This window comes from Glycine max, chromosome 3 (assembly GCF_000004515.6).
Source record: "Glycine max cultivar Williams 82 chromosome 3, Glycine_max_v4.0, whole genome shotgun sequence".
Lineage (NCBI taxonomy): Eukaryota > Viridiplantae > Streptophyta > Magnoliopsida > Fabales > Fabaceae > Glycine > Glycine max.
Genome location: NC_016090.4, coordinates 40,644,088 through 40,669,053, shown reverse-complemented (window position 1 = coordinate 40,669,053; position 24,966 = coordinate 40,644,088). Strand labels below are relative to the sequence as shown.

Below are 24,966 nucleotides of genomic sequence, written 5' to 3'. Positions count from 1 at the left end.
CGTTTGTTTGTAGTTACATATTAAAATATGTGATAGCCATAGAGACAGCGCAAATTAGGCCTAGTAGGATATATCGAGTACTATTTGGCTGCAAGACAATTCTCAATTATGGTACAGTCATACAAACAGCACATTAGGCCTAAAATAATGTGTACTTTAATTTGGGCTACGCATTAAGAAAATAAAATTAGCCAAGGAACAAACCGACGCGTAAAATTTTGCATTAAATGACATGTAGCTAACTGCAGCACGCGGAAAAATAGACATGGCTCCACATGCAACAAGAGAAACTTCGTGTGTGGTTCCTATACGGCTAATATTCCCATTAGAGTAAGCTTTATAAAATTCCACAAACACATATATACATATATATATGCACACAATGGACACTAGTACTGAAAGATCCAAATTAGAAGCTAGTTTTCTAAAGTTTCAACACTAACTGAACCACAGTATATTGTTGTTACTATTGCTATTGTCAAATATTAATCAAGAACATTGATATAGCTATGGAGGTTGGAAAGAAGAAGATGATGCTCAAGTCTTTGATCAAAAAGGTGATAAAGGGTCTTCCATTATTCTTGGCACCAAATGGAGTACGTAGTACGAGAAGGGTTTGTTATATGAGTGACATTGATGAGGAAAATGAACATGCAACAAAGGTGCCAGAAGATGTTAAAGAAGGACACTTTGCGGTTATAGCAATGCATGGTGAAGAAACAAAAAGGTTCGTTGTTGAGTTAGATTATTTAACCGATCCTGCTTTCTTGAAGCTGCTGGAGCAAGCAAGGGAAGAGTATGGCTTTCAACAGAAGGGTGCACTTGCAGTTCCCTGCACCCCCGAAGAACTTCAGAAGATTATAGAGAATCGACCACTGCGTAATTAACACACTTCTTCTGTTTATACACGTTAAGCTATTACATAGATCAATTGATACTTTTTTCTTTTTCTTTTCACTTTTTTTGGTAATCATTTTACAGTTTTTGCAAAGGTTATGCATCTAATTAATAGGGATGGCTCTACCTATTGCGTATACCATTTTTTTATATTTAAAATCTAGCTTGAACATATGACATTGTTTGTGTGACAACTATATTCCAGAAATATTACAGAAAGGAATACAATTGGTCTTGTGAGATCCCTCGTGTTACTAATTTTTTGAGATTCATATAGATATTAATTTGTTGCTTATTATATATGGAAAATGGGTGAACATGATAATGTTAACTCATTTAATGCATATATCAGTGCATTATTCATGTTACAATGAAATGATGAACTTGCCGGCTAGTATGCATATGGCATTCATCATTCTGGCAAGGACGTTCAGAAACAATGTGAATAAGTGTTAAAATTAATTATCTCGTTAAAAAAAATATAATAACTTTTATACATTCCAAATAATTAATTAAGCTTATTCATGAAAATAACAGAAAATATGAAAATACAATGATATTTAAGTCATATTTTTCAAGGGCGTATGGTTATCACGTACTAATTACACAGCTTTACGTGAAGTACAAAGACATGTGCATCTCCCCAAATATTATTATATATGTGAGGAAAAAGATTGGTGGATACTCTTTAGACGTTGACAATATATATTAATAAAATTATTATGTGATATATTAAAAAAAGTGAGGCATATCAATTAAGTGTTTATATTATGAGAAAAAGTTATATACTAAAAAATAAAAAATAAAAATTACAGAATCATTCAATCATAATTTATGATATAAGATAAATTTATTAACTTTTAAAATAATTTAAATAATAATTAACTATATAAAACTATTTTATACTGTCAATATATAACCATTAAATTCTTATATTATTTAGGTGTTCAACTATCAGAATTTTACGTGACAAAAACTTAATTAAATTCTGTAAGAAAATAAAATATGGTGTTAGCTCAAGTGATATACTACTATAATGCGATCTAGAGTAAGTGAGCAACATAATATACTCAGAACACCAACAATGTACCCAAATTGGTATTTTTAAATACATTTTAGTTATAAATTTTAAATTATAATATTGTTTTCAGTGAGCCCTTAGTTGAGATACCGCGGCCTGATAAATGTTTTTTTTACACATAATCTTTTTATATTATATATATATATATATCATTATATTAATAGAAATTTAAATTATGCGTAAGTCCCATTCATATATAGCAATAGATTTTGTAAAATATGTAGTAAAAATTAATATTTGTGCGTGATAAATAGGGCCGAAAAAGATGGTAGAATATTGAGAGTGACCATTGAATCGCATATAATGTATAATTGAGAATGACTTTCCATTGAATCGCACATGCAACGGTTTCCTCTTACGCGTGAACAAACTATATACTATCTCATATCTCACCTGTTGCCCGTAGCCCCGTACGTACTCTTTATTTTTTTGGGTCCACTATCGTATATTTAATTTAAGCTACAGTAACAAATTGTCATGAAACTATGAAAGTTCTAAGAATTTTCCATAATTGTAAATATGCTAAGAAGAAAATAAATAAAATTGTGATAAATTTCGGCCCTCTCTGACACCGGCAGAGAGACGATCACCTCGAAGACTAGAATGCATGATTCAATCATTACAAAGTCAATCAATCCAGGTCCAGTTGTCATCTTAGCCTTGTCATTGGCTCAGACATTATCTTTTTGTACCATTCTACTTCTATTTTTCTTATCACATAATCATGTTTAAACCTATATTTAATGAAGGAATGAAGAAGAATTTAGCATCCGTTCAATAGAATGGAAATAAAATCAACTGAGTAGAAAGTTTTAAATTAAAATATAGTATAAAGGTATAAATTTTATATTTTTTTTTAATCTTCTTTCTCTTCAAATGAACTAGTCTTAAAGAGAGTAACAAGTAAATATGATTGATTGAGATAAAAAACATATAAAATATTTAAATTATAGTAATTAAATAAGATTTTTTTAATAATTAACTGATTTTCCATTTTAGGCAAAAAAAAATTCATTTCCAGTGTCTCAAGAGTCAAGACAAAAAAGAAAGTTTTTTTTTTAATTAAACATGTAATCAATTATGCTAACAACACAATCAACTATCTTTGTAAAAATAAAAAGCCCTTCCAACTAAAAATGAAAAAAAAAAAAAAACAAAAACTCATACAACAATATAATCGGTCGTGCTTTTTTAAAAACCGTGAGAGACGCAGGAATAAAATAAGAGGGATAATTTCGACCCAAAAAAATCAACAATTTCTTGTGTCTTTTTTCAGCTTGAGATGGAAGTTTCTACACGTGGACTCACCACAAAATAACTCATTGCAGCTGTGTTTCACTAACCACAAGCGCACACCCCATCAATTTTTTAACCTTCAACTTTTATTAATAACAAAGAGACCATAGATATTGATATAGTTCTGACAACACACTTTACAATGAATTTATGAAAAAAAAATTAAGTTTGATTCTTATAGAATATATAATTAAATATTTTAAAAATATAATTAAATCTTGAATCGAAAATTAACTAACACTAAGAATAAAAAATTATGAAAATACTTCAGATTTCTACCAGAAAAAAATTTATGTTGTCTAAAAAAGAAAGGTCGACATAGTTGAGCTTAATTAACCTTTTTTCGTGTGACATTGATTTTAAGTGGAAAGCAGAAATCTCAAATTCTTGAAATGTGGAGGAGCTGGTTTTAAATGTAACCATATCAATGATTTGTGCAACCTCAAACTACGGAAAGCTAATCTATTGTTTTATTGTAATATTTTTACTTTTTTTTTACTATGCTATAATTTGAACTTGATTTATATTTTTATTTATTTATTTATTTAAGAGGAGTTTGAACTTGATATATTTGTAGAGTGTAGGAGTATTTGTATTAAATGAATAAGAAGTAACATAATTTTTATTTTTAAATATTTTAATTTATTAATTTTTTAAAATATCTGTATTTATTTTTTAGAGATAAATTCATTTTAGAAAAATGTTTATTTTTGTGGAAAATTGCTTATATATTGAATGTTATGACCTGTTGTGAGTAGTTTAAGTCTTACTACTTACAACATATTTTTTAATTAATTTGATTTAGAAAAGTAATTATGTTTTAAGTTATATCAAATTATAAAAATACTGTAACGAAAAATTATATAATATATATATATATATATATATATATATATCATATATTTTTACTAGGATTTAAAAGATTTTTAATTTTTTGCATTGAGTTTAGATGTTCCACTTTAATTAATAAATTTTTGTTTTATTATTTTTTTTAATGTTAATTTTAGTATTGAAATAACATTATTAATTTTTTTGTAGGTCAATAACATTCTTAATTTACTAATTAGTTAAAGAAAAAACACAATAATAGAAAGAGAAGATACATGCACGTATCTCTTTTAACTGAGACAATTAGACAAAGGTAATGATCCTGAGATATATAGGTACCTACTGAATACAATTAAGTATGTGGACATTATCCAAGCAAGTTTAAAATTTTTTTCTTGTACAGATTATCCAGCAAGCAAGTTTAAACGAACATGAAAAGTGATATTCTAATGCTTTGTCTGTCTATTTTTATCCCTAAACCTATAACAATAGCCAATAGGCATGATGAATATATAAATAGATGAAATAGAATAAAAATAAATATATCAAAATTGTCCTAGCTAGTTCCAATATTAATTAGTTATACGCAGATAATTTCTTTTATTGTGAGAGGAAAAGTCAAACACAAAAAGAATTGTGGAATTTATATTTTAAATCTTTACGAGACTGAAATTAAATATCCTTGCTAGCTTGGCCAGAAAGGAAAACTCTCGTGTGCTTTTCAAGGTAATGAAAATGCATGATATAGCTAAAGATTATCAATAATTGAACATCTGTGGTCAAATTTCAATATTCAAACAGAAAGAAAAATCAAAATTGGATGTTTTTAGTTCTTGGTATAAGCAAATTATAGATCAGAGTGGATAAGAAGAAAGAGCTTGGATACCAAAAAAAAAAAAAAAGAATGGAGATAAGAAAAACTTGCTCCATATATAGTCCGTACGAAGTACTGCGTAAAGAGTATACAAACAATCAACGTATTGCATTAAATGGCATGTTTCTAAGCCAACAGGCAAAGACACCGCCTCTGAAGAAATTCATAGTTTTATTATACATCTCAATTCGCATGCTATTTTTCTTTTATATATAAAGTATCCACGTTAAAATCATGAAAAAACTGCAAGCTCGAAACAATTGAAGCTATCATGCTAACTAACTCTCCGTTCCCATCTTATCAAGAAGATCGAAGAAATCAATTAGATTTCAATGGGTACCTAGCTAGATGACAATAGATCTTTTACAGTAACCTTACTATGAGATTCTAACACTCCAAAAAATCTATAAATTCAATATATTTTCATTTTATTTTTAAATTCAGAATTTAAAAAATAAACAGTGATAGTGTGAGACATTAATTATAATTGATCATGTCAAGTTTGCTTTTTTTTTTTTTATAAAAAAAATATATTATTAGAGAGGATTCGTTCACACATACTGATACATAAAGATACGGATCGAAACTAGAGCAGACTAAGATAAATTTCTTACTAAGCATATGTAAAGAGCAGAAAATAAATTAATTAATAAATTAAGTAAAATAAATATAAAAAATTTATAACAATTTACTCATATCATTCAACCAATCAAATTAGACTTACTTGATACAAACGACATTGTATATGAACATAAATGTGAACAAATCGATCACGAGTTGTTTTACCCACAAGAAAATACTGAAATGCCTATTAAAAGAAAAGTATCTATCATTGGGTAACACTGGACAGAAACTAGCTCATGCATTTAACAAGTAAAATTGAAGAAATTAAAATGCAATCGGTGTCATCTGCTTTGATAAGTCGATTGATATGGGTTGACCCAATCGCAATTGGGAGCAAACTATGTGATATTCACTAATTGGGTCTAAATTCACACAGATCACTAGTCCAACTAAGAGCCCACTCCTGGTCACGCATCCCCTCATCTTATTTTAGAGCCATTCACTCATGTCAAGCAGCACAAGTTTAAATCAAATTAATTAAATTAGTTTGGATTATTCCTTCACTTTAAATATAAATCATACTAAATCCTATCAATTATTTTTCAACTTTAGATGAATAAACTTTAGACTTTGGTACATATATTTTCCGTCAATTTTTGTCTTCTTTATTCATTTTGATCTTCATATAATCACGTCTAGTGTTATCAAGTGTTTTAATTTGGTTAGTATTTTTATTTAACCTTTTTATCATATTTTTATTAAAGAAATTAATGCCATACATAAATTAATAACTATAGAAATAATTAATATCAAATAAAATAATAAATAGTTTTACCTTGCAATAATATAAAATCAAAATTTTATTTAAAAAAATATAATATTTTTTTTTATCATAATTCAATAACCTGAGTCAAATCAAAACTCAAACCAATAAAATACATGTGTTGAAAATACATGTGCTGATTTGCAATTAAAATTGTTACAACATACTACATTTTAATGTAGATCTAATAGCCAAAAGCAAAATAAAGACAAAAACAAGGATCCTGATCCTTTAACAAAATTATTTTACACTGGAATTTCAAATATGCACTAAATAGTTGGTTCATACCTATCTAACCAATGAACATAATTAGGGGGAGCACTTGTGCTGGTTTATCACATCATTTTAATTTATTTATTTTTGGTTATAAGTGGGTGGGGTTGCATGTGGAGCTACTTGCCACCTTTTGTTTTTTCTGTTCTATGGGAAGACTCATTGACTCAATATGTGTGTGACTTATATTCTTCTATTGATATATAGATGGTTTTATTCATATTTGTACTATGTAGTCACATGCTAGGCCCCACACCCCAAGCCTGGCCCCATACAGTATGATAAAAGCGTTTTACGGGACGGTAGACCCCATATTCACATTTCAGAAAATTGCAATTAACAAGTAACAATGTACATGTAGCAATGACACTCGAGCAGAAAAGAGCAAACAGTGATACTTACAACTCATTAAGCATCACATGGTTTTGCTTTCCTTTTCTTTTAAGCTCAACAATGGGATGTTGACCATACGGCATGCTCTCAGAAACTCAACTGTCCCACTTATTTGTATACTACGTGTAATAATAATGTAATTTGTTTTGCATGTGAAAACCTTATATATACAGCACACAAGTTCTTCCTGGCTAGATTGATATATAGTTTTCTAAAACAAGGAATAGACAAAAAGAACCAACACCTCAAATAGTTAATGACTAGAAGCTCAATAAGGAAATAAAGTTTCACCAATTACTAAACTTATACGAACAATCGGAGACAGATAACAACACGTTTCAGAATAACGGTAAGTTCTATATATCATTTTTACTTCAAGAAATTCAAGAAAATCACTTAATAGAAGGAGTGAAATATAGGAGTGTAGTAATAATACCATTTTAACGGAAACAGTGGTAATGCAAGTTGGAAAATTTAAATAACTTTTTCATTGAACAATTTTTTATAATAAGTTGCATTATTAATTTGCTTTTTAAAATTAAAACTAAACACTCAAATATGAATCATAACACTTGAACATCAATATAACTTTATCTAAAATAAATTTTGCAGACACTCGATCACCTGCTCAAACACTAAACACACTAGTTATTTCACCATTTTTAGACGACAACAAAAACAATAAATTTAATTTGAGGGTATGGAGAATAATAAAAAACAACAAAAATCTAAAACTGCGAACGGCTAGGAACAGTTAAACTGATACTACATGGCAACTTGCCGACACAGTAACATAGGTCAATCTATCCTCTGTTGACTCCCTTACAGAGGGCAAGGAGTCTGTAATGATGTTCTATGCACACCCTAACAAATGTAGCAATCACCAGGGACTTTGCACTTTATTTAAAAGTTGTTAATTAACCTTTTCAAAACATTCAAATCAATCAAAATTGTGCATCTAGCTAATTAAGAGGATATGTTTCCTAAGTCCTATAGGTTGAATGATTTGAAAATGAAATTGGTTTGGATATTGTAATGCCTATATATCATGGCGAAAAATATCTTGCTGATAGGAACCTAGCTATAACTTTGAAGACAAAAAGCACGGGAAAGATTGGGGTTATGTTATAGTCAAGCTAGCCATATGTACACTGTAAGACAAGGCAAGTTCTAGGCCCTTACCTATTATGTGAAGGAAGACAATGACCCATCAAATATTAGCATTGAATGCCATGTATACCTATATCTATATGTGTATTTGACTTCATGTGTCCCAACTCTGATATATAGACCATATCATATCATATTCCAAGAAGCTCACTGTATATCCCATTATAGAAATAAGACTTTAGAGTGATATATAAAATTTTCAAGATGCTTGGGTCTTGTGTTAAGAAGTTGCAAAAGAGTGTCTCACTACTCTTTGTTCACTCCAACGAAGATCAACTGGAAGCTGCAGCAACATTGGTGCCAGAAGATGTTATGGAGGGACATTTTGCTGTTCTTGCCATCAAGGGTGAAGAAACAAGAAGGTTTGTTGTTAAGTTGGACTACTTGGCTGATCCTATGTTCATGGAACTACTGAACCAGGCTCGAGAGGAGTATGGTTTCAAGCAAAAGGGAGCACTTGCAGTCCCTTGCAGGCCTCAAGAATTACAAAACGTTCTTGATGGTCCAAGAGCCAAAGCTGAAAGGTAAAACACTAAGTACTAACTTTATATTAATCATTTTCACTTGATTGTTTTGCTACTGCTCATGAAGTTTTAATTAATTTCTAACCCCTTTATTATTATGTTCTTTAGTTAATTATTTATAATCTCTCATCTTTATTATAAGATACTTTACACATAATCACACAAGTCAATAAAAACAATTAATTCATTTGACTTCTTGAATTTTTTGAAAAATGTTATTAATATACTAATTATGTTTTTATTAATAATCATTAACTTGTTATAAAAATAATGTGAAAATATTAAAATTCAAGAGTATTATAAAAATAATGTGAAAATATTAAAATTCAAGAGTATTATTCAGTGTACCACTGTCAATAATAAATACAAATACTTAGAATATGTAAAGAATAAAAACTAATGAAAAAAGATTAATTAAATAATACTTTATAGAAGTTCTAAAATATTTTATAAAAAAAATCATCAATTCTTTTTAAACTGTGTTAAGGACTAGAGGTACTATTAATTTTTTGCACTTCATGAATCTGAAAAGAAACTGAAATGTTTTCCTTGCTTTAGGTCTTTTGTGGATGGGAGCGACATGTTTCACCTTCCAAATGTATTAAGGCCCCTCAGCAGAAGCAAGTTTCTTCATGGCATTATGAGCTTTATAAACATCAGACTTTATATTAAAAAGATCATATATTTGTCAAAAAAATAATAAACAAAACAAATGAAGAACGTTCCTTCAAGGACGATTCGTAAGATATGTTTTTGTTTATTGTAGAGGGTATAATAATGAAGAGAGAAAAAAATGGAAGAAGAGTCGTGTATGCAATGGTTGTACGTATGACATTATGAAATAAACTCCCTTGTCCAATTAATATGTATCTAAGCACTTCGTATTTAATTCCTAAAAAAAGACATTATGTAATTAAGACTGTATAATGCATCTTATGTGTGATGAAAGCTAGAGAGAATCACTCTATAGTTTTAGTATAAATAAGAAATTTTCCTTGTACGCATCATTGTCACGAGAAGAGTGTTGTTATTTAGTACGAAATGATTTTACACGAAACGCACAAACGGACATATGCATTTGAATTTTATTGGATAGAAGTAATAAATTAAAAAAAAATGAACTAAAAATCACGGTAACTGCAATTCGTGATTTGTGCATAACTGCATATAGTTTCGTATCAAGAAGCAATTTCCAAATAATAATCTTCCAAAATTGTAAAATAATAATGGATTTGATAGAAATCCTGCATGCGTTTCTAAATATACATTTTTCTTCATTTCGTGAAACAAATTCATACTATATATTGAGCATTTCTCTTCTTTTTTATGGATTTCCTCTGACAAGTTAGTGTCTGGATTATTCAATCAACTTCTGCCTTAATTTATTAAATATTAAGTTAGCAAGAAAGAGATTGACATGGCGCTAATTAAACTAACACCTATGAGAAAAAGATGTATGTTATGTGCTCAATTTATAGTTAACTAGGGCGTGTACATGACCAACATTCATTCTTTTTAAATAAGCTTATTAATTATACTTACATCATAAAATCAATAATTTCTGGTAAAAAGAGGCTTTTTTATGGACTAATAGTTATTTTACTTTCTAAATTAGCTTCAAGGTTCGTGGGATTGGCTCACGTAGAAAATGATTATTTTCTATATCAGTTTAGGAATTGATGGAGAAAGTTCCAAACTTAATTTCTAGATCGGTTGAAATGAAAAACAATTTAGAAAGTTAATTTTCTATATATAGTTCTTAATCGATTTAGTAATTTTTTACATCGATGATACCACCAAGGTAGAAAGTTTGGCTTTTTTTTATAAAAAAAAACGCATTGAAATAGATATATTTGCTTGTATCTTATAAATCATAAAACTACATTTTCACATATTGAGCATCACCATATATTTCACAACAATATATATACATTATAATTTACAGAAAACTATACATTATAATTTACAGAAAACTATTGCTAGCTAATATTTATATAAAACTATACATGTGTTAAGTTATAAATTAGCATTTACTGTTATTGATGGTGAAAACTCACATGCCTTGCTCCTCAAATGTAGTTTTGTCCAAGCTACCTCTGACCATTCTCTCTTTACCAACACTACTATTCTACTAAGTCCTTTTTTTTTTCTTGTGGACAACATAACATAGTCTTGGCGAAAAATTCACTTTCTGAATTTTCTGAAGTTAAAAGCACTTTGAACACAACTTTTGGCATTCAAGATTTTGGCCTTTTAAAGTTCTTTCTTGGGCTGGAAAGCTGCAAACTCTTCGATCTGAAGGCATCTCCTTATTATGTCAAGGACAATACTATCACGACTTATTAGTTATCTGACTCCGGTACCTTGGCATCAAGCCTATGAAGGGATACTTTGGAACCAGACACCATCTTTACCAAGATGATGCAATCCCCTATTATGATGCTGTCAGGTATATCACAAGTTAATAGGACACACTTGCTTTATTTTTATTTTTTGATTGACAAATACTAGTTGTTAGTTTGTTAGTTTTATAGTTAGTAAGAGATTTACACCCATGACTTGTCTCTTCTTTTTTTCTCCCTTTATGATTAGGCCAATCTTATATCTCATTTGTGCTTGTTTTATTTGACTACTATACCTATCTGCTAGTGATCCAGGAAATAGAGTTTTAGCTTCCGCATCTTATGAATGTAGTGGCTAATAAGATTCCTCAATGCTCCTTATTGATCTTCATATTGCACCTACCAATTATGGCTGTTGTTTTGTACTGTGACAACAAGAGTACCCTTCAAATAGCGACCAACCTTATCTTGTATGAAAAAACCAAAAATCTTCAATTTTTTTAGCTAGAGAAAGATGCAACTCGAGTCTCATGAAATTACTTGCTGATCCTGTTCAACAAAGCCCTCTCTGCAAAAATCTTCAATTATTCCATCTCCATACTAAGTATATATATGGTTAACATTTTTTTCAACCCTCAACTTGTAGAGGTATCACACGTGTCATCTGATTGATAACCGGTTTGTAACTGAATATTTAAAAAATTAGCCAGGCTAATTAGTTAATAATAGCTTTCAGAAAGTTTCTCAAGATTGTAAAAAATATATACAGTGCTTTTCACAAGTTTACTGCTCTTTGATAATTTCTTTCAGAGAATTCATTTTTTTCTTCGATTATCATATTCATATTTACCTCGTTCATCTGTTTCGCTTATCTTTTCTGATATATCTGCATGCATATATAAAATTTTAGTATTATTATTTCCGAATGTAACTTCATGCAATGATAGTGTGACATTGGCTCCAAACATCGTTAATGTATAAAAAGCTGAAAGACCATAATTAATGTTTATGCATCTTTTTGGTGAAAACGATGGCACTTTTGATTGCAAGTTGTCCCGTTTCAAATAGCTCAAAAATATATTTAGAACACCTAGGCCAAAATCTTCAATGTTTATCGTGTGACTAGGAATGTATATGTATATGAATGTTTTCATTAGAAATATATATACCATTATCCCTTTACAGTTGCAATTGAATCAAAGAACGTACGGAAACCAAACCTGATTTTTTTTATATGCTCTAAAGATATTTTCTTTTAGCGGACAGCAAATAAAGATCATAAAATTAATAGACTATCTTTTTTATAAATAGTGTAGAATTAACATGGTGAGATTTTATTGTCTCAAGGAGAAGTAGATAAGACACTTTTATATTTAACTATTAAAAAAATATAAATAGATGCTACATAAAATAAATGAAATATAATTTTATTAAAAATAACACATTTTATTACATTAAACTTAATATAGTATTAACACAATATTCTTTCAAAAATTTTGATCACCAAATTTATTCCCTAAAAATTCTTTTATTAGTGCAAGTGTAATATGTAAAATTAAAGTGTAAGTCTTTAATTTGGCCCTCTAAAAATTCTGACCGGACTTGATGTTTAGATCTCACGAGGAGGTTTGTTACTGAATATTGTGTTTACTTTGGTTCTTTCCTCATTTCTTGGAAGTCAAAGAAGCAAACTGTAATCTTAAGTTGAGTAACTGCCACTCCAAAAAGTCAAAACATTCACATGGGCAATTTCACAAACAATACAAGACATTCTAGAAATTGTCGAGTTTAATGAAAAAGATAAATTAGCATTATTAATACATTACTAAAATGGAGATGCGGGGTATCGATCCCCGTACCTCTCGCATGCTAAGCGAGCGCTCTACCATCTGAGCTACATCCCCACTCTGCATATTGGTTTTATTATTTATAATATATATTTAGATATATAATAAAATCTGGAATCCAAGCAAGGATAACATGAAAAATAAGGAGTGTAATAAGCATATTTTCAGAAAGAAACAAAGTTAACAAAATGGTATCATATTTTGTACTAAGCCACAAAAGGTATCAAAGGATACAATATGATATTTTTTTTCTCTTTATTTATGTTCCTGTGCCAACTATTTACGCACATATGTTATACAAAATAAGTTTTAAAAAATACAACGAGGTAAGCAAATTCCGACTCCTAATTAATTCACTTTCTTTATACGGTGAAAAACATATTTTTAAGTACAAATAATTTCTTTTAAGTTTCTTTCTGATTTTTATTAAAAAAATAAGTTTACCTCAAAAATAATCCCAAAACAAGTATTTGTATTAAATTTAAGACTGAAATACACTTTCAATATTTCATCTTATTTGTTTTAGTTTGATCTTCTAAGTTTAAAAGGTTTTCATTTTAGTTCCTTAAAATATTTCTATTAAACCAAATTAGTCTTTCTGTTACATGGCAAACTAGAAAAGATGCCTCATCAAAATGGATGTTCTCGGTTATGCAAATCACTTGTGTTCTGCCAATTCCCGTACATATTGTTCCCATCAGGTTGTATTTGCATTTAAGCATTTGAGGAATGCCAACATCTACAATTTTGAATATACTCTTTATTATTGAGTGAATTTTATATATTCCAATATTTCATCTGAGTCCACCTCGTTATGTGTTCCACCACATTAAATTTACTCAATATTAAAGAACATATACGTTGGAAAGAGTGCGTTTGTATTGCAAGCATTTCTGTTGAGGCATTTAGCCAAGTGATATTTCCACCTCTCCGTGTTTTCTAGGTGAACGATCAACATGATTCAGATCCTGCTAAATTTAGCATTGTTCTAAGATAAAATCTCAATCAACTTAGCCAATGGTCATATTCCAATTAACAAAACGAAGCAACTGTATCACTCATTACTTTTGTTTTCAGGGTGTCTGTATTTTGAATGATTTTGAAGTCCAAAAGTACACGCGAATAAGTGATAATCCACTAGCATCGTGTAGAAAGAAATCAAGAAAAAAAGTTGCATAATTGTTTATGACATACACAAAAGCTCGTGAAAGGCTAAGGGAAGTGACCAGGCAAGGCAGCATAGTAAGGTTGAAAGGTGTTTGTTGAGTTTGCAGCAATGGTTGCACAAGATGAAGGAGGTTCAGCGGTAAAACCTTCATCAATTGTGAGAAGTAGTAGTGCCGCACAAGATCAAGGAGGAGTTGAAAAACAATGTTATACTACAGAAAACTGAGTCACGGGGGAATGAATATCCTTCTCCAATTGGCTTGCCCTCTAAGTTTTTTTATTTTTATTTTTTATGATAAAGCTTTTAACATGGATGATATGTGTGTTAGAGGCATTCGAGAGTGATTTGTCTCAGGCCTCTGGGGCAAGAAGCGAAAGTGGTTCCTTCTATTATTTATTTTAAGCCAGGAACGGCGAAGAATCTTATTCAAGTCTTTTGATATCAGACATCGGGAGAAGAATATTTTACAATTTGCAAAGAGCATCTTTGTCAAGAAGGAAGGATGAATGGCTAGAACTAGAAGCAAAAGTTTGGGTATATAATTGTTTGTAGACTGCCTATTAGTTTGGGGGCTTGCTATCTTTTGGGTAGGATTTTGTGACTTAACGGCACAATCACTCTTGATGCCTTTTTTTAGTAGTTCAGTTTGTTTGTTCATTACATAAGTTAGTTTACATCTCACATCGTAATTACATACACTGAATTAGGGAATATGTCAGCTGATTGCTTAGCTAAGCATGGCTCTTCACTTCATTCTAGTCTAATTATATAACTCCTATAACAAGTTAACCCGAGGCTTCGCCAAATCAATTGACTCAAGTAACAACATCCTGCCAAAATTACCAGGGCAAGTGACCAAGCTACCAAAAGAAACTGCAAAACCCATAAATCAACCAACGGTCAAAATCTACATCCCAATTCTTTAATTTTTCAGTGTAAACATTTTCCTCCTCATGTGAGAGATAAAGACACTTGATCCAATAGTTCTCATTGTCTCAGCTTCAAATCCATTTCCACAGGAAAGACCTTGCCTCGGTGGTTGAAGATCATGAAGTCTGGGTTGGCAGGTAAAGAGACAATTCTGCATCCAAGGAGACAAACTCTGGTTATTGGGATCCAAATAGTTCCATAACATGTGATATTTGCCAGCAGAGTCAGAGCAAATGGCTGCGTAGATCACTATATAAATACGTAGATCACTATATGTTTAGGAATTTTCAAGTAGGTCCCTCTAAATTATAGCAGAGACAAACCTTATGAAGGCATATCCCTAAACTATGGGAAAAATACAACCAAAGACAGAAATTACAATATTTTCCAAGAAGAAATGTTCAAATAAGTCCCTTTATATAAATACATAGATCACTATATGTTTATGAATTTTCAAGTAGGTCCCTCTAAATTAAAATTTGTAAATGAATTAATTGGGTCTCTATAGAGCTCTAACAGTAGGTAGGCTTGATTCAAGGACTCCATTAAGAAAATTTTGAATCTATAAGGACATATTTGAAAAGTTTCCAAATTAAGTATAGGAACCTATGGATTAATTAACCATATACTAATGATGCATGACCAACATTTTGAACACCACTTTTTTTGTTTAGCACACTACTCTTAAAGCATGGTCCCATGTTACTATAAAATATATTCTCATTAAATCTCACTTGCACATTAACTCAACAGTAACAACAACAGATACAATAATAACAAGATAGGGGTAAAAGTGGTGTCCAAAAAGCATTAAGTTTAAATTAGTGTAAGAATTTTATCCCTCGTAATACTAAAGTGGGGTAATCAATGGTTGATGTGTTGAAGCATGAATACACATTCTTGTTGAAGTATAAAATTCCCCTTTTTCATTCTCGTTTTTTATGAATAATGTTGATGAGTATATTAGTCAAATCAAACCCAGCTGCCTCTATATGAATCAAGAACCTAACAGGAGTAACTTAAAATGGCCCATAGCAAATTGATGGACCCTTGTTATAGAACTGGATCAGAATATAGAAAGAAAAAATAGGGTTCATTGACAGAAATCCAAGATCGGAGGCTAGAATGAAGATACAAACTACAAAGTGCAGATGCAATAGCCCCCTTGTTCCAGATACTCAAGAGACATGAGCTCTCCTCCAACTAACTCTTTCAATCAACCCTCAACCCCCAACTGTCCTGACTTTCCTCTCCCCTTTTATTTTTATTGGCCCATGTGCCTCCTAACTGTCTATTAAGCAGACTTACATGAGGTCCTGATACCTTGCCAAATCAATAAAGATATATTAACAATTATTGGGTTCATCCACCCAGACCATCCCTCCCAGAATCTTCATTCTAAACCATCAAGTAAGGCATCAGCTTCATATAGCATGATAGAAACCCATGGATTTGATAGGTACAGGTAAGACAGGACAAAGCACAATCCTGACAAATTATGCATATAGTTTGAGATGAAAAAATGCAGAACTAATTAAATAAAATTACAGTCATATATAGTTAGGTAAGACAGGACAAAGCCCAAATTGCTCAATAATGCAATCTTATTTACCAAGCATAAGATTCTATATGTTCATTTTATCCCTAACAAAATAAATATTTGTTAGTTTATTCTTGCATCTTCCCTAGAAATATTACATCCATCTGTTTCCAAACTACTAGCATGTAAGGTGTCACAAAGTTGATTTTGAATATTTATTGCTTAATAATGCATAAGGTTTTCAGTGAAACTCTTTAATTTCCTCTTAACTTAAGCACCTTCTCTATTTTGATTTCTGTATAGCCTCAATCCTCCCCATGTTCAAGACCAAAGTTACCCACAAACAAAACAATACTTAATTCGAGCAACTTAAGTTAGTCAGCTATATTTCCTAACGTAATAAAGCTCAATCTTCCAAAACTGATAATTCCAAAATTAATTCCCCTAGAATACCATTCACCACCTCTACACCAAACAAGTACACTACACAGAATGAAGAGATGCTAATTCACAATCAGTTTCCTCAGTTCATATTCATCTCATTACAGTTACTTACAAGTTACAACATCCTAGCATTAAGTTAGTTACCTGTTCTCCTCAGAGTGAGGGTGTATGGATAGAAACTTCCCCGGGGCAGTGAGCGCAGTCCAAAAACAGAGCAGCAATCCAAGAAACAGCTCAATCACCACCTGCATCAATCATCATTCCCAAAAACATTAGATAGATTACATGAAATCAAAACCCTAGGTTGAAATGTAAATTAAATAACCTCGAATGGAAGCCCTGAAAACTCTTCTTCAGTAATCTTCAACACGCCCCTGTCTGCAACAAAAATCAGACCCAAATTTGAGATCCAAGATCCCCAACACTCAAAAAGCAAAACTAGTTTGATAATCAGTTTTAGGATACACTGAATAGTTGAATAAGCGGCGTGAAATAGAATGAGAAGGCCGAGGAATCCGACGGTTAAAGCTAGACCCATTTATTTGATCTTCTTTGTCTTCCACTGCAACAACTACACAAGGATTTCAATTCCAGCTTCACCCATTACCCGCGCGTATATATGTTTATGTAAAAAAATGTAAATGAAAATTCAAAATGCAAAACAAATATAACCCAGGTAGTGGATCGGAATAATACTCAACTCAATTTTCTATAATAAAATCTCGAGTTCTATCTTATAATAAAAAATTTATAATTAGGAAAAAAAATCTACTAAAGTTGTCACTGAGATTCTTCTACCAATGCTTATAAAACATGCAAAACAAATAAATAAAATTCTTTCAACTTCATCGATTTTTTTTCTTCTCTTGGAGCATGATTTTGAGCAGTTTGTATAGGTTTAAAAGAAGTAATTAAAAAAAAAAATTAGAAAGTGATTTTTTTAACAAGAAGGTGGAGGATCCGTTTGTTTCAGTTTTTTTATTTATTTATAAGGAACACATTTTTAATAAATTTGTTTGAATTGGTTTTTTCTATAAAAAATTGTCTAAACTGTAATATTTTTAACAAAATAAGCAGTTATAAAAAAAACAATAGTGTCTTTGTCTATCAACTTTTTAAAAATTTACTTTAAAAAAGATTTTTTGAAATCATTTTTTAAGTCAAAACATTATTGGTGCAATATTTGCTTCTTAAACGAATCAGTATTTTTTTTTTAAAAAAAAAAAACTTTATACAAATATATAAAAAAATAAAAACTACTTGCTTTATTAAAAGAATTAATAAGAGCAAGTTTGTTTAAACTTTTTTAAAAAGTTGTTTTTTTAAGAAACATGTGAGATTTGTTTCTTAAAAAGCAAAAAAAAAATTAGACAAATACATTGAAAAATCATTAAATTCGTTGAATTAATTGGGCTAAATTATACCGTTAGTCTTTTATCTTATTTTTTAATATTCATTTTTGTTCTTTTATCTAATAAAAAAATGATTTTGGTATTTTTTTAGGTTTGAGTCAATTTAGTTATACTAAAATAATGATCACTTTTATTTTGTGATAGATTTTTGAATTAATTGTTTTTTAGGTGAATTGATTGTTTCAAGACATGAAATTTGTATCACTAAATTAACATTAACATGCTTAAAATCTATAAAACCTAATCAATATTTTAATAAAGAAAAGTTATTAACGTGATGAAAATTTAAAAATCTTATATCATAATTTTTTTATCGATTGCGAGACGTATTCTTCTCGTAATTTAAAAAATACCCTCTACTAGTTACTCGAACAAACCCAATGTACTTGTAATAAAAAAGAGATCCCAAAGAACAAAGTGAAAAATATTTTATTCACCTCATAATCTTTATGCAAACGGCTATCCTTCATTACTCTAACACCAAATATTTTCTTCATCCCATCTATCCTTTATGAAAATATACAATCTTTAAATAAACATGAGAGAAATTTAATGTATTTTATCATTTTAATAAATATGTATGAAAGCAAAATCTATCTTTGACTGTCTTCAAACAAATCAATTATCTTTTAGCATCTAAAAACAAAATAAAGTTTAATAATACTTTATACGATAAATTTAGATAGAGGAAGCTCACCAAATTCAACGACCATAATTTCAAATCTTTGCAAGATATAATATAGTTGATGAAAATATAATTTTGATTCGATAACTTAACCCGAAGTAAACAGGAAAAAAAAAAAAAGAAAAAAAAAAAAGTCACTGGTATTTCTTTCTTAACAAGAAACGGAGCAAAACCCACCAATAAATATCAAACCAAACTCGCTCAGATCTACACGTCTCTGCGGATTCATCCTTTTCTTCTGCAGAGCAAAGAACCAACCAACACTTGTTTCTTCAGCCATGGCCAGTCAACCTGAATCATCTGACGCGTACGGCTTTTACTTTTTTCTTTTCTTTTCGTGATAATTCTTCGTTAACTGCTTATTTTTGTTTTCGATTTCGATGAATCTGATTGTGCGATGTTTGTTGCCTGGTTGTGTTTGAATTGTTTCTCAGAAAGGGCACAAAAAGGGATTTTAGCACCGCCATATTAGAGCGTAAGAAGGCTCCGAATCGGCTCGTGGTTGATGAAGCTGTCAACGACGACAACTCTGTTGTCGCGCTTCATCCTGATACCATGGAGAAACTTCAACTTTTTCGTGGTGACACCATCTTGATCAAGGTATTTCTGGTTTTGTGCTGCAATATGGTGTTTTACACTGTGTTTGGTGGTTGTGAGAGAATTAGGTTTTGTAGATTGTGATTATTGATTTAAGGATGGAAGTATTTGTTTATTTGGGGATAAAAATACGTTTTTTGTATTTTGAATTCTTTATTGCGTATTAGTGTTTGTTAGCTAACATAGTGTTCCCTTTACTTCTAAGGATGATGGTTATTAGGGTTTGGGCACAAGAGAAAGTAACTGCTTTTCATGCTTGTTTGCTTGGTATGAGAGGCTGTGTTTGTTTGTTTGTTTTGTATCTAGAGAGGGGTGGGACTGAGAGAGAACAGTGCTGATTATTGTGGCTTGAAACAGATTGTTAACATTCTGTGCTGAATGCCTTCACTTATAGTTGTAACTAATTTGTATGTAAATACCTCTGGTAATTTCTTTTTGCTTAATTTGACTTGAAAAGGGGACGTTCTATATCGTTAGTTTTGTCCCATTGCGTGTTTCGTAATGAACATACTCTACACATAATTGAGCTGTTTCATTTTTTCCTTCAGGATAACTTGTTCCCTATATAATCATTATGTTTCTTTTCTATGTTTGATCCTTTAGGGGAAAAAAAGAAAGGATACAATATGTATCGCACTTGCTGATGAGACATGCGAGGAACCAAAAATAAGAATGAACAAGGTTGTAAGAAACAACCTTAGGGTTAGGCTTGGAGATGTTGTTTCAGTGCATCAGTGTCCTGATGTCAAATATGGAAAGCGAGTCCACATTCTTCCTGTGGATGATACTATTGAAGGAGTAACAGGAAACCTCTTTGATGCCTACTTAAAACGTGAGTTACTACACCATTGTGTTTTGCTGGACCCTGTAAAGGTTTTCTCTTTTGCTTATGGATTGTATATTTTCTGTACAACTTTCTTCTTTGATTAGGAAAGGCTTGAAATTAAATAGTAGTTCATCTTATGATATTTAGTAATAACACTTGATCCTATTTGGTGATAAATTTTGTTTTGAACTTGATGCAATGATTGTCTTCAACAGTAATAACTTGATTGCATTTCAAGAGAAAACTAACAAATAATTGATCGCTGGGAAGGAATTATCATTATCCCAATCACCAACAATTCACAATCCTCATATAGTGGCTTCCTTGTGTTATGGGATGTTCAATATAATGAGTTGACCAAGAATGTGTTTTTTATATACATGATAGGTGATTCTACATCTTGAGTTGTTGCACAGTCTCCATGCTTATGAAAATATCTAGGATTAAATTTTATCGTCATACTAAACATTGGTTACTCAAAAAATTCTCTAGTAAGTATTAATGTTAAAATGACAACAGGACATTGTTGAATCTTTTGCTCTGTTATTTTCATTGGCATCTACCCCACTCATCGACATTTAAACTTGTTTCATTCTAATTTATTTTGAATGCTAACTTCAGTTTTGCTTTTGTAGCTTATTTCCTAGAGGCATATCGACCAGTGAGGAAGGGTGACCTCTTCCTTGTGAGAGGGGGGATGAGAAGTGTTGAATTCAAGGTTATTGAAACTGACCCTTCTGAGTACTGTGTTGTCGCTCCAGACACAGAGATCTTCTGTGAAGGAGAGCCTGTTAAAAGGGAAGATGAGAATAGATTAGACGAGGTTGGATATGATGATGTTGGTGGTGTAAGAAAGCAAATGGCACAGATTCGGGAATTAGTGGAACTGCCACTGAGGCACCCACAGTTATTCAAGTCTATTGGTGTTAAGCCACCAAAAGGAATTCTGTTGTATGGACCCCCAGGGTCTGGTAAGACTTTAATTGCTCGGGCAGTTGCAAATGAAACTGGTGCCTTCTTTTTCTGCATCAATGGACCTGAGATCATGTCAAAGCTGGCTGGTGAAAGTGAAAGCAATCTGAGGAAGGCATTTGAGGAAGCAGAGAAAAATGCGCCATCCATCATCTTCATCGATGAGATAGATTCGATAGCTCCAAAGAGGGAGAAGACTCATGGTGAAGTGGAGCGGAGGATTGTTTCCCAGCTCTTGACCCTCATGGATGGTCTTAAATCACGTGCTCATGTAATTGTTATTGGAGCTACTAATCGCCCCAACAGCATTGACCCTGCTCTTAGGAGGTTTGGAAGATTTGACCGGGAGATAGATATTGGAGTTCCTGATGAAGTTGGGCGTCTTGAGGTTCTTCGGATTCATACAAAGAACATGAAACTTGCTGAAGATGTAATATTGAAATTCCTTTTCCCTTATGTTTTGGCTTGATTTAAATCTTCTGAATCCTGAAAGATATTTGGCCATTTTGTCATTTGCAGGTTGATTTGGAAAAAATAGCCAAGGATACTCATGGTTATGTTGGTGCTGATCTAGCTGCTTTGTGTACTGAAGCTGCACTTCAATGCATCAGAGAGAAAATGGATGTGATTGACTTGGAAGATGAGACAATTGATGCTGAAATATTGAACTCCATGGCAGTGACAAATGAGCATTTCCAGACTGCTCTTGGATCAAGCAATCCTTCTGCTCTACGTGAAACGGTAAGTTTTGTCAGCAATTTTAAATGTTTCTTTTATGAAAGTTTTAACCATTAAGCATCTATTCTCTTGTTCTGACTCTATTTGCTACCTTTTGTGACTGCATCTTCCTAAGTTTATTGTTTCTCTAATTTTAACTTTGCTTCTTGTACCAGGTTGTTGAAGTGCCCAATGTCAGCTGGGAAGATATTGGTGGTCTTGAAAATGTTAAGAGGGAACTCCAAGAGGTAATTTGAGCATTTGAAGCTGGGAAGATATCAATGCTGTTACATTGATGCACTTGTTTTCTTTCTTCTGCTTCTGGATTTTTATACTGTTCTATTTTGCAGACTGTTCAATATCCAGTGGAACACCCTGAAAAATTTGAGAAGTTTGGAATGTCACCTTCGAAGGGAGTCCTCTTTTATGGACCTCCTGGTTGTGGTAAAACGCTTTTGGCAAAAGCTATTGCCAATGAATGTCAAGCAAACTTCATTAGTGTCAAAGGTCCTGAGCTACTAACAATGTGGTTTGGAGAAAGTGAGGCTAATGTGAGGGAAATTTTTGACAAGGCTCGTGGTTCTGCTCCATGTGTCCTATTCTTTGATGAACTTGACTCTATTGCAACTCAGGTTTGTACCACTCAAGGTTACCAAGCTAGGACTTTGGGCAAAATTCATTGGTTTCAAAATATTTATGTCTAGACAACTATTATTGTCTTTTTATAGTTATCAGTCTTCAACTATTTGCCTTGGTTTGTCTTGCAGAGGGGTAGTAGTGTCGGAGATGCTGGTGGTGCTGCTGACAGGGTTTTGAACCAACTGCTTACAGAAATGGACGGAATGTCGGCAAAGAAAACTGTGTTCATCATTGGGGCCACTAATCGACCAGATATTATTGACCCAGCTCTTCTGCGTCCTGGTCGTCTCGACCAGTTGATTTATATCCCCCTCCCAGATGAGGATTCCCGTCATCAGATATTTAAAGCCTGCTTGAGGAAATCCCCCGTGTCGAAAGATGTTGATCTTAGAGCACTTGCAAAGTACACTCAGGGTTTCAGTGGTGCTGATATCACGGAGATTTGCCAGCGTGCGTGCAAGTATGCCATTAGAGAGAACATTGAGAAGGTACTGTTCTGGACACCTTTTTCTCTGTATTCCTTTACTAAGGACATTTAACAACTATAAAATTTGTTGTAAAAGTTGAATTAATAAAGATTTTGTTCTTTAACAATGACTCTTGCCAGGACATTGAGAGAGAAAGGAGGAAAAGAGATAACCCTGAAGCAATGGAAGAGGATGATGTTGAAGATGAAATAGCAGAAATCAAGGCTGCTCATTTTGAGGAATCAATGAAATATGCTCGAAGGAGTGTTAGCGATGCTGACATTCGCAAGTACCAGGCATTCGCCCAAACATTACAGCAGTCTAGAGGATTTGGAAGTGAGTTCAGGTTTGCAGATTCCACCTCCGCCGGTGGTACAGCTGCTGCATCTGACCCATTTTCCTCTGCTGGTGGAGCTGACGAGGATGATCTTTACAATTAGATAAACTTGTATGCCTGTTATTTGTTCGTATATGCCGTGCTATCTTAATTATCTACTTCTCATTTCGTGTATGCAAATGAGGTCTGTAAACGCTTCCTTTGGATTATTATTGTCTATTGTTTTTGCAAACGGCATTTGTTCATATGGCCAGAGCATTAGGTTCGAGCCTCTTCGAAAGTTGACAAAAATTTATTTCAGTTTTATTGTATTACTTGACAGCTTTTGTAGCTTTGCTGCTCAATTTCCAAGTGTATAACACTTTATATGGACATAATTTACACACAAATTTATGCTATTTTTGTGCCATGAGATTTTAACGGATACCCAAATTTTCCCATGCAAATTATATTGTATAGGAAATTTGTTGGTAGCTTTTTGTCTGTGTTCTTTACTCGTAGCACTATGGATGGTCTGAAATGATTTTCTTTACATAGCGTTTTAGTGTTTTACCATGTTATTCGCTGTAGAGCATGAACTTATAGGTTATATTCCATTATTTTATTTTAGAAAATTTCCCTTTACTCTTTTAAAATCTATGCCATTTATTTAATAAAGCTTATCCTTTAATCTTTTAATAAGCATCTGATCTTTAAATAAAAATGATATTATAATGATTTCTTGTTTATAGATGAAGAAAATTACATGAAAACAATATAGAACGTTTTTTTTACAGTTTAATAAATTAGTGTTTAGCTGTTTGTTTTTTGAGAAGTAGGAAATTTTGTCAGATAGGAATCTTGCCCCTTTTTTAGCACCAAATGCATTCTTGATCTGTTTTGAATATTTTTAGCCCAATAAATTATTTCTGTATATGGCGAGTTTTATTTCAATTTGCATTTACCCAACGGCTATTAGTTTATTAATCAGGTAAAATATATCCGTAATGTTAGTTGTTTAAATACTTATTGTCATTGATAATTAGCTTGAGGGTTAGTTTCAAAGCAAAGGAAAAAAATTGTTCCGGACTTCCGGTTCTTGCTTTGGTTTGTCTCGGAATGAAGCACCAAATCATATATATATTCGATGCAAACCCAATTATATGAGATTGTTGAATATGCATGAAAGAATCATTTAAGCAGAATTTGGGTTGACATTCTGCATCTTTTTGAGGGATAGGTGTGTTTTCCAGAACTCGAGACTAGTTTTTTGAATGTACCAAAAAAATACTACCTTTTAAACCAATTTTGAGAGTAAAATAATGTTTAGCAAAATGGACC

At 31.6% G+C, this 24,966-nt stretch overlaps 4 protein-coding genes and 1 non-coding gene across 6 annotated transcripts; 3 read left to right on the top strand and 2 right to left on the bottom strand.

Annotated features, from left to right (window-relative positions):
• Positions 1-385: 385 nt before the first annotated feature.
• Positions 386-1,137, top strand: LOC102661602 (indole-3-acetic acid-induced protein ARG7). The gene has a single exon (XM_006576969.4). It carries the CDS (start codon positions 510-512, stop codon positions 885-887), a length of 378 nt encoding a protein of 125 aa, XP_006577032.1. The 5' UTR covers positions 386-509; the 3' UTR covers positions 888-1,137.
• A 7,204-nt stretch (positions 1,138-8,341) lies between these two features.
• On the top strand, positions 8,342-9,646 carry LOC100816234 (auxin-responsive protein SAUR32). Its single transcript, XM_003520605.5, has 2 exons — positions 8,342-8,723; positions 9,282-9,646. Exons 1-2 carry the CDS (start codon positions 8,404-8,406, stop codon positions 9,421-9,423), a joined length of 462 nt encoding a protein of 153 aa, XP_003520653.2. The 5' UTR covers positions 8,342-8,403; the 3' UTR covers positions 9,424-9,646.
• A 3,250-nt stretch (positions 9,647-12,896) lies between these two features.
• Positions 12,897-12,969, bottom strand: TRNAA-AGC (transfer RNA alanine (anticodon AGC)). The gene has a single exon. It is a non-coding gene; the product is annotated as a tRNA-Ala (tRNA).
• Positions 12,970-13,993: 1,024 nt separating this feature from the next.
• LOC100792127 (membrane magnesium transporter homolog) lies at positions 13,994-17,930 on the bottom strand. 2 transcript variants are annotated; one of them, NM_001253057.3, is made up of 4 exons: positions 17,460-17,930; positions 17,320-17,372; positions 17,139-17,239; positions 13,994-15,161 (listed from the first exon to the last, which is right to left on the bottom strand). In NM_001253057.3, exons 1-4 carry the CDS (start codon positions 17,530-17,532, stop codon positions 15,068-15,070), a joined length of 321 nt encoding a protein of 106 aa, NP_001239986.1. In that variant the 5' UTR covers positions 17,533-17,930; the 3' UTR covers positions 13,994-15,067. The 2 variants fall into 2 exon arrangements, with proteins under 2 accessions (NP_001239986.1, XP_025983472.1); XM_026127687.2 differs by lacking the exon at positions 13,994-15,161 and adding an exon at positions 16,079-16,498 and having other exon boundaries at positions 17,460-17,839.
• Positions 17,931-19,237: 1,307 nt separating this feature from the next.
• Positions 19,238-24,044, top strand: LOC100791603 (cell division cycle protein 48 homolog). Its single transcript, XM_003521355.3, has 9 exons — positions 19,238-19,398; positions 19,526-19,691; positions 20,292-20,520; positions 21,150-21,916; positions 22,006-22,227; positions 22,380-22,451; positions 22,554-22,835; positions 22,971-23,330; positions 23,450-24,044. Exons 1-9 carry the CDS (start codon positions 19,370-19,372, stop codon positions 23,747-23,749), a joined length of 2,427 nt encoding a protein of 808 aa, XP_003521403.1. The 5' UTR covers positions 19,238-19,369; the 3' UTR covers positions 23,750-24,044.
• Positions 24,045-24,966: the final 922 nt, after the last annotated feature.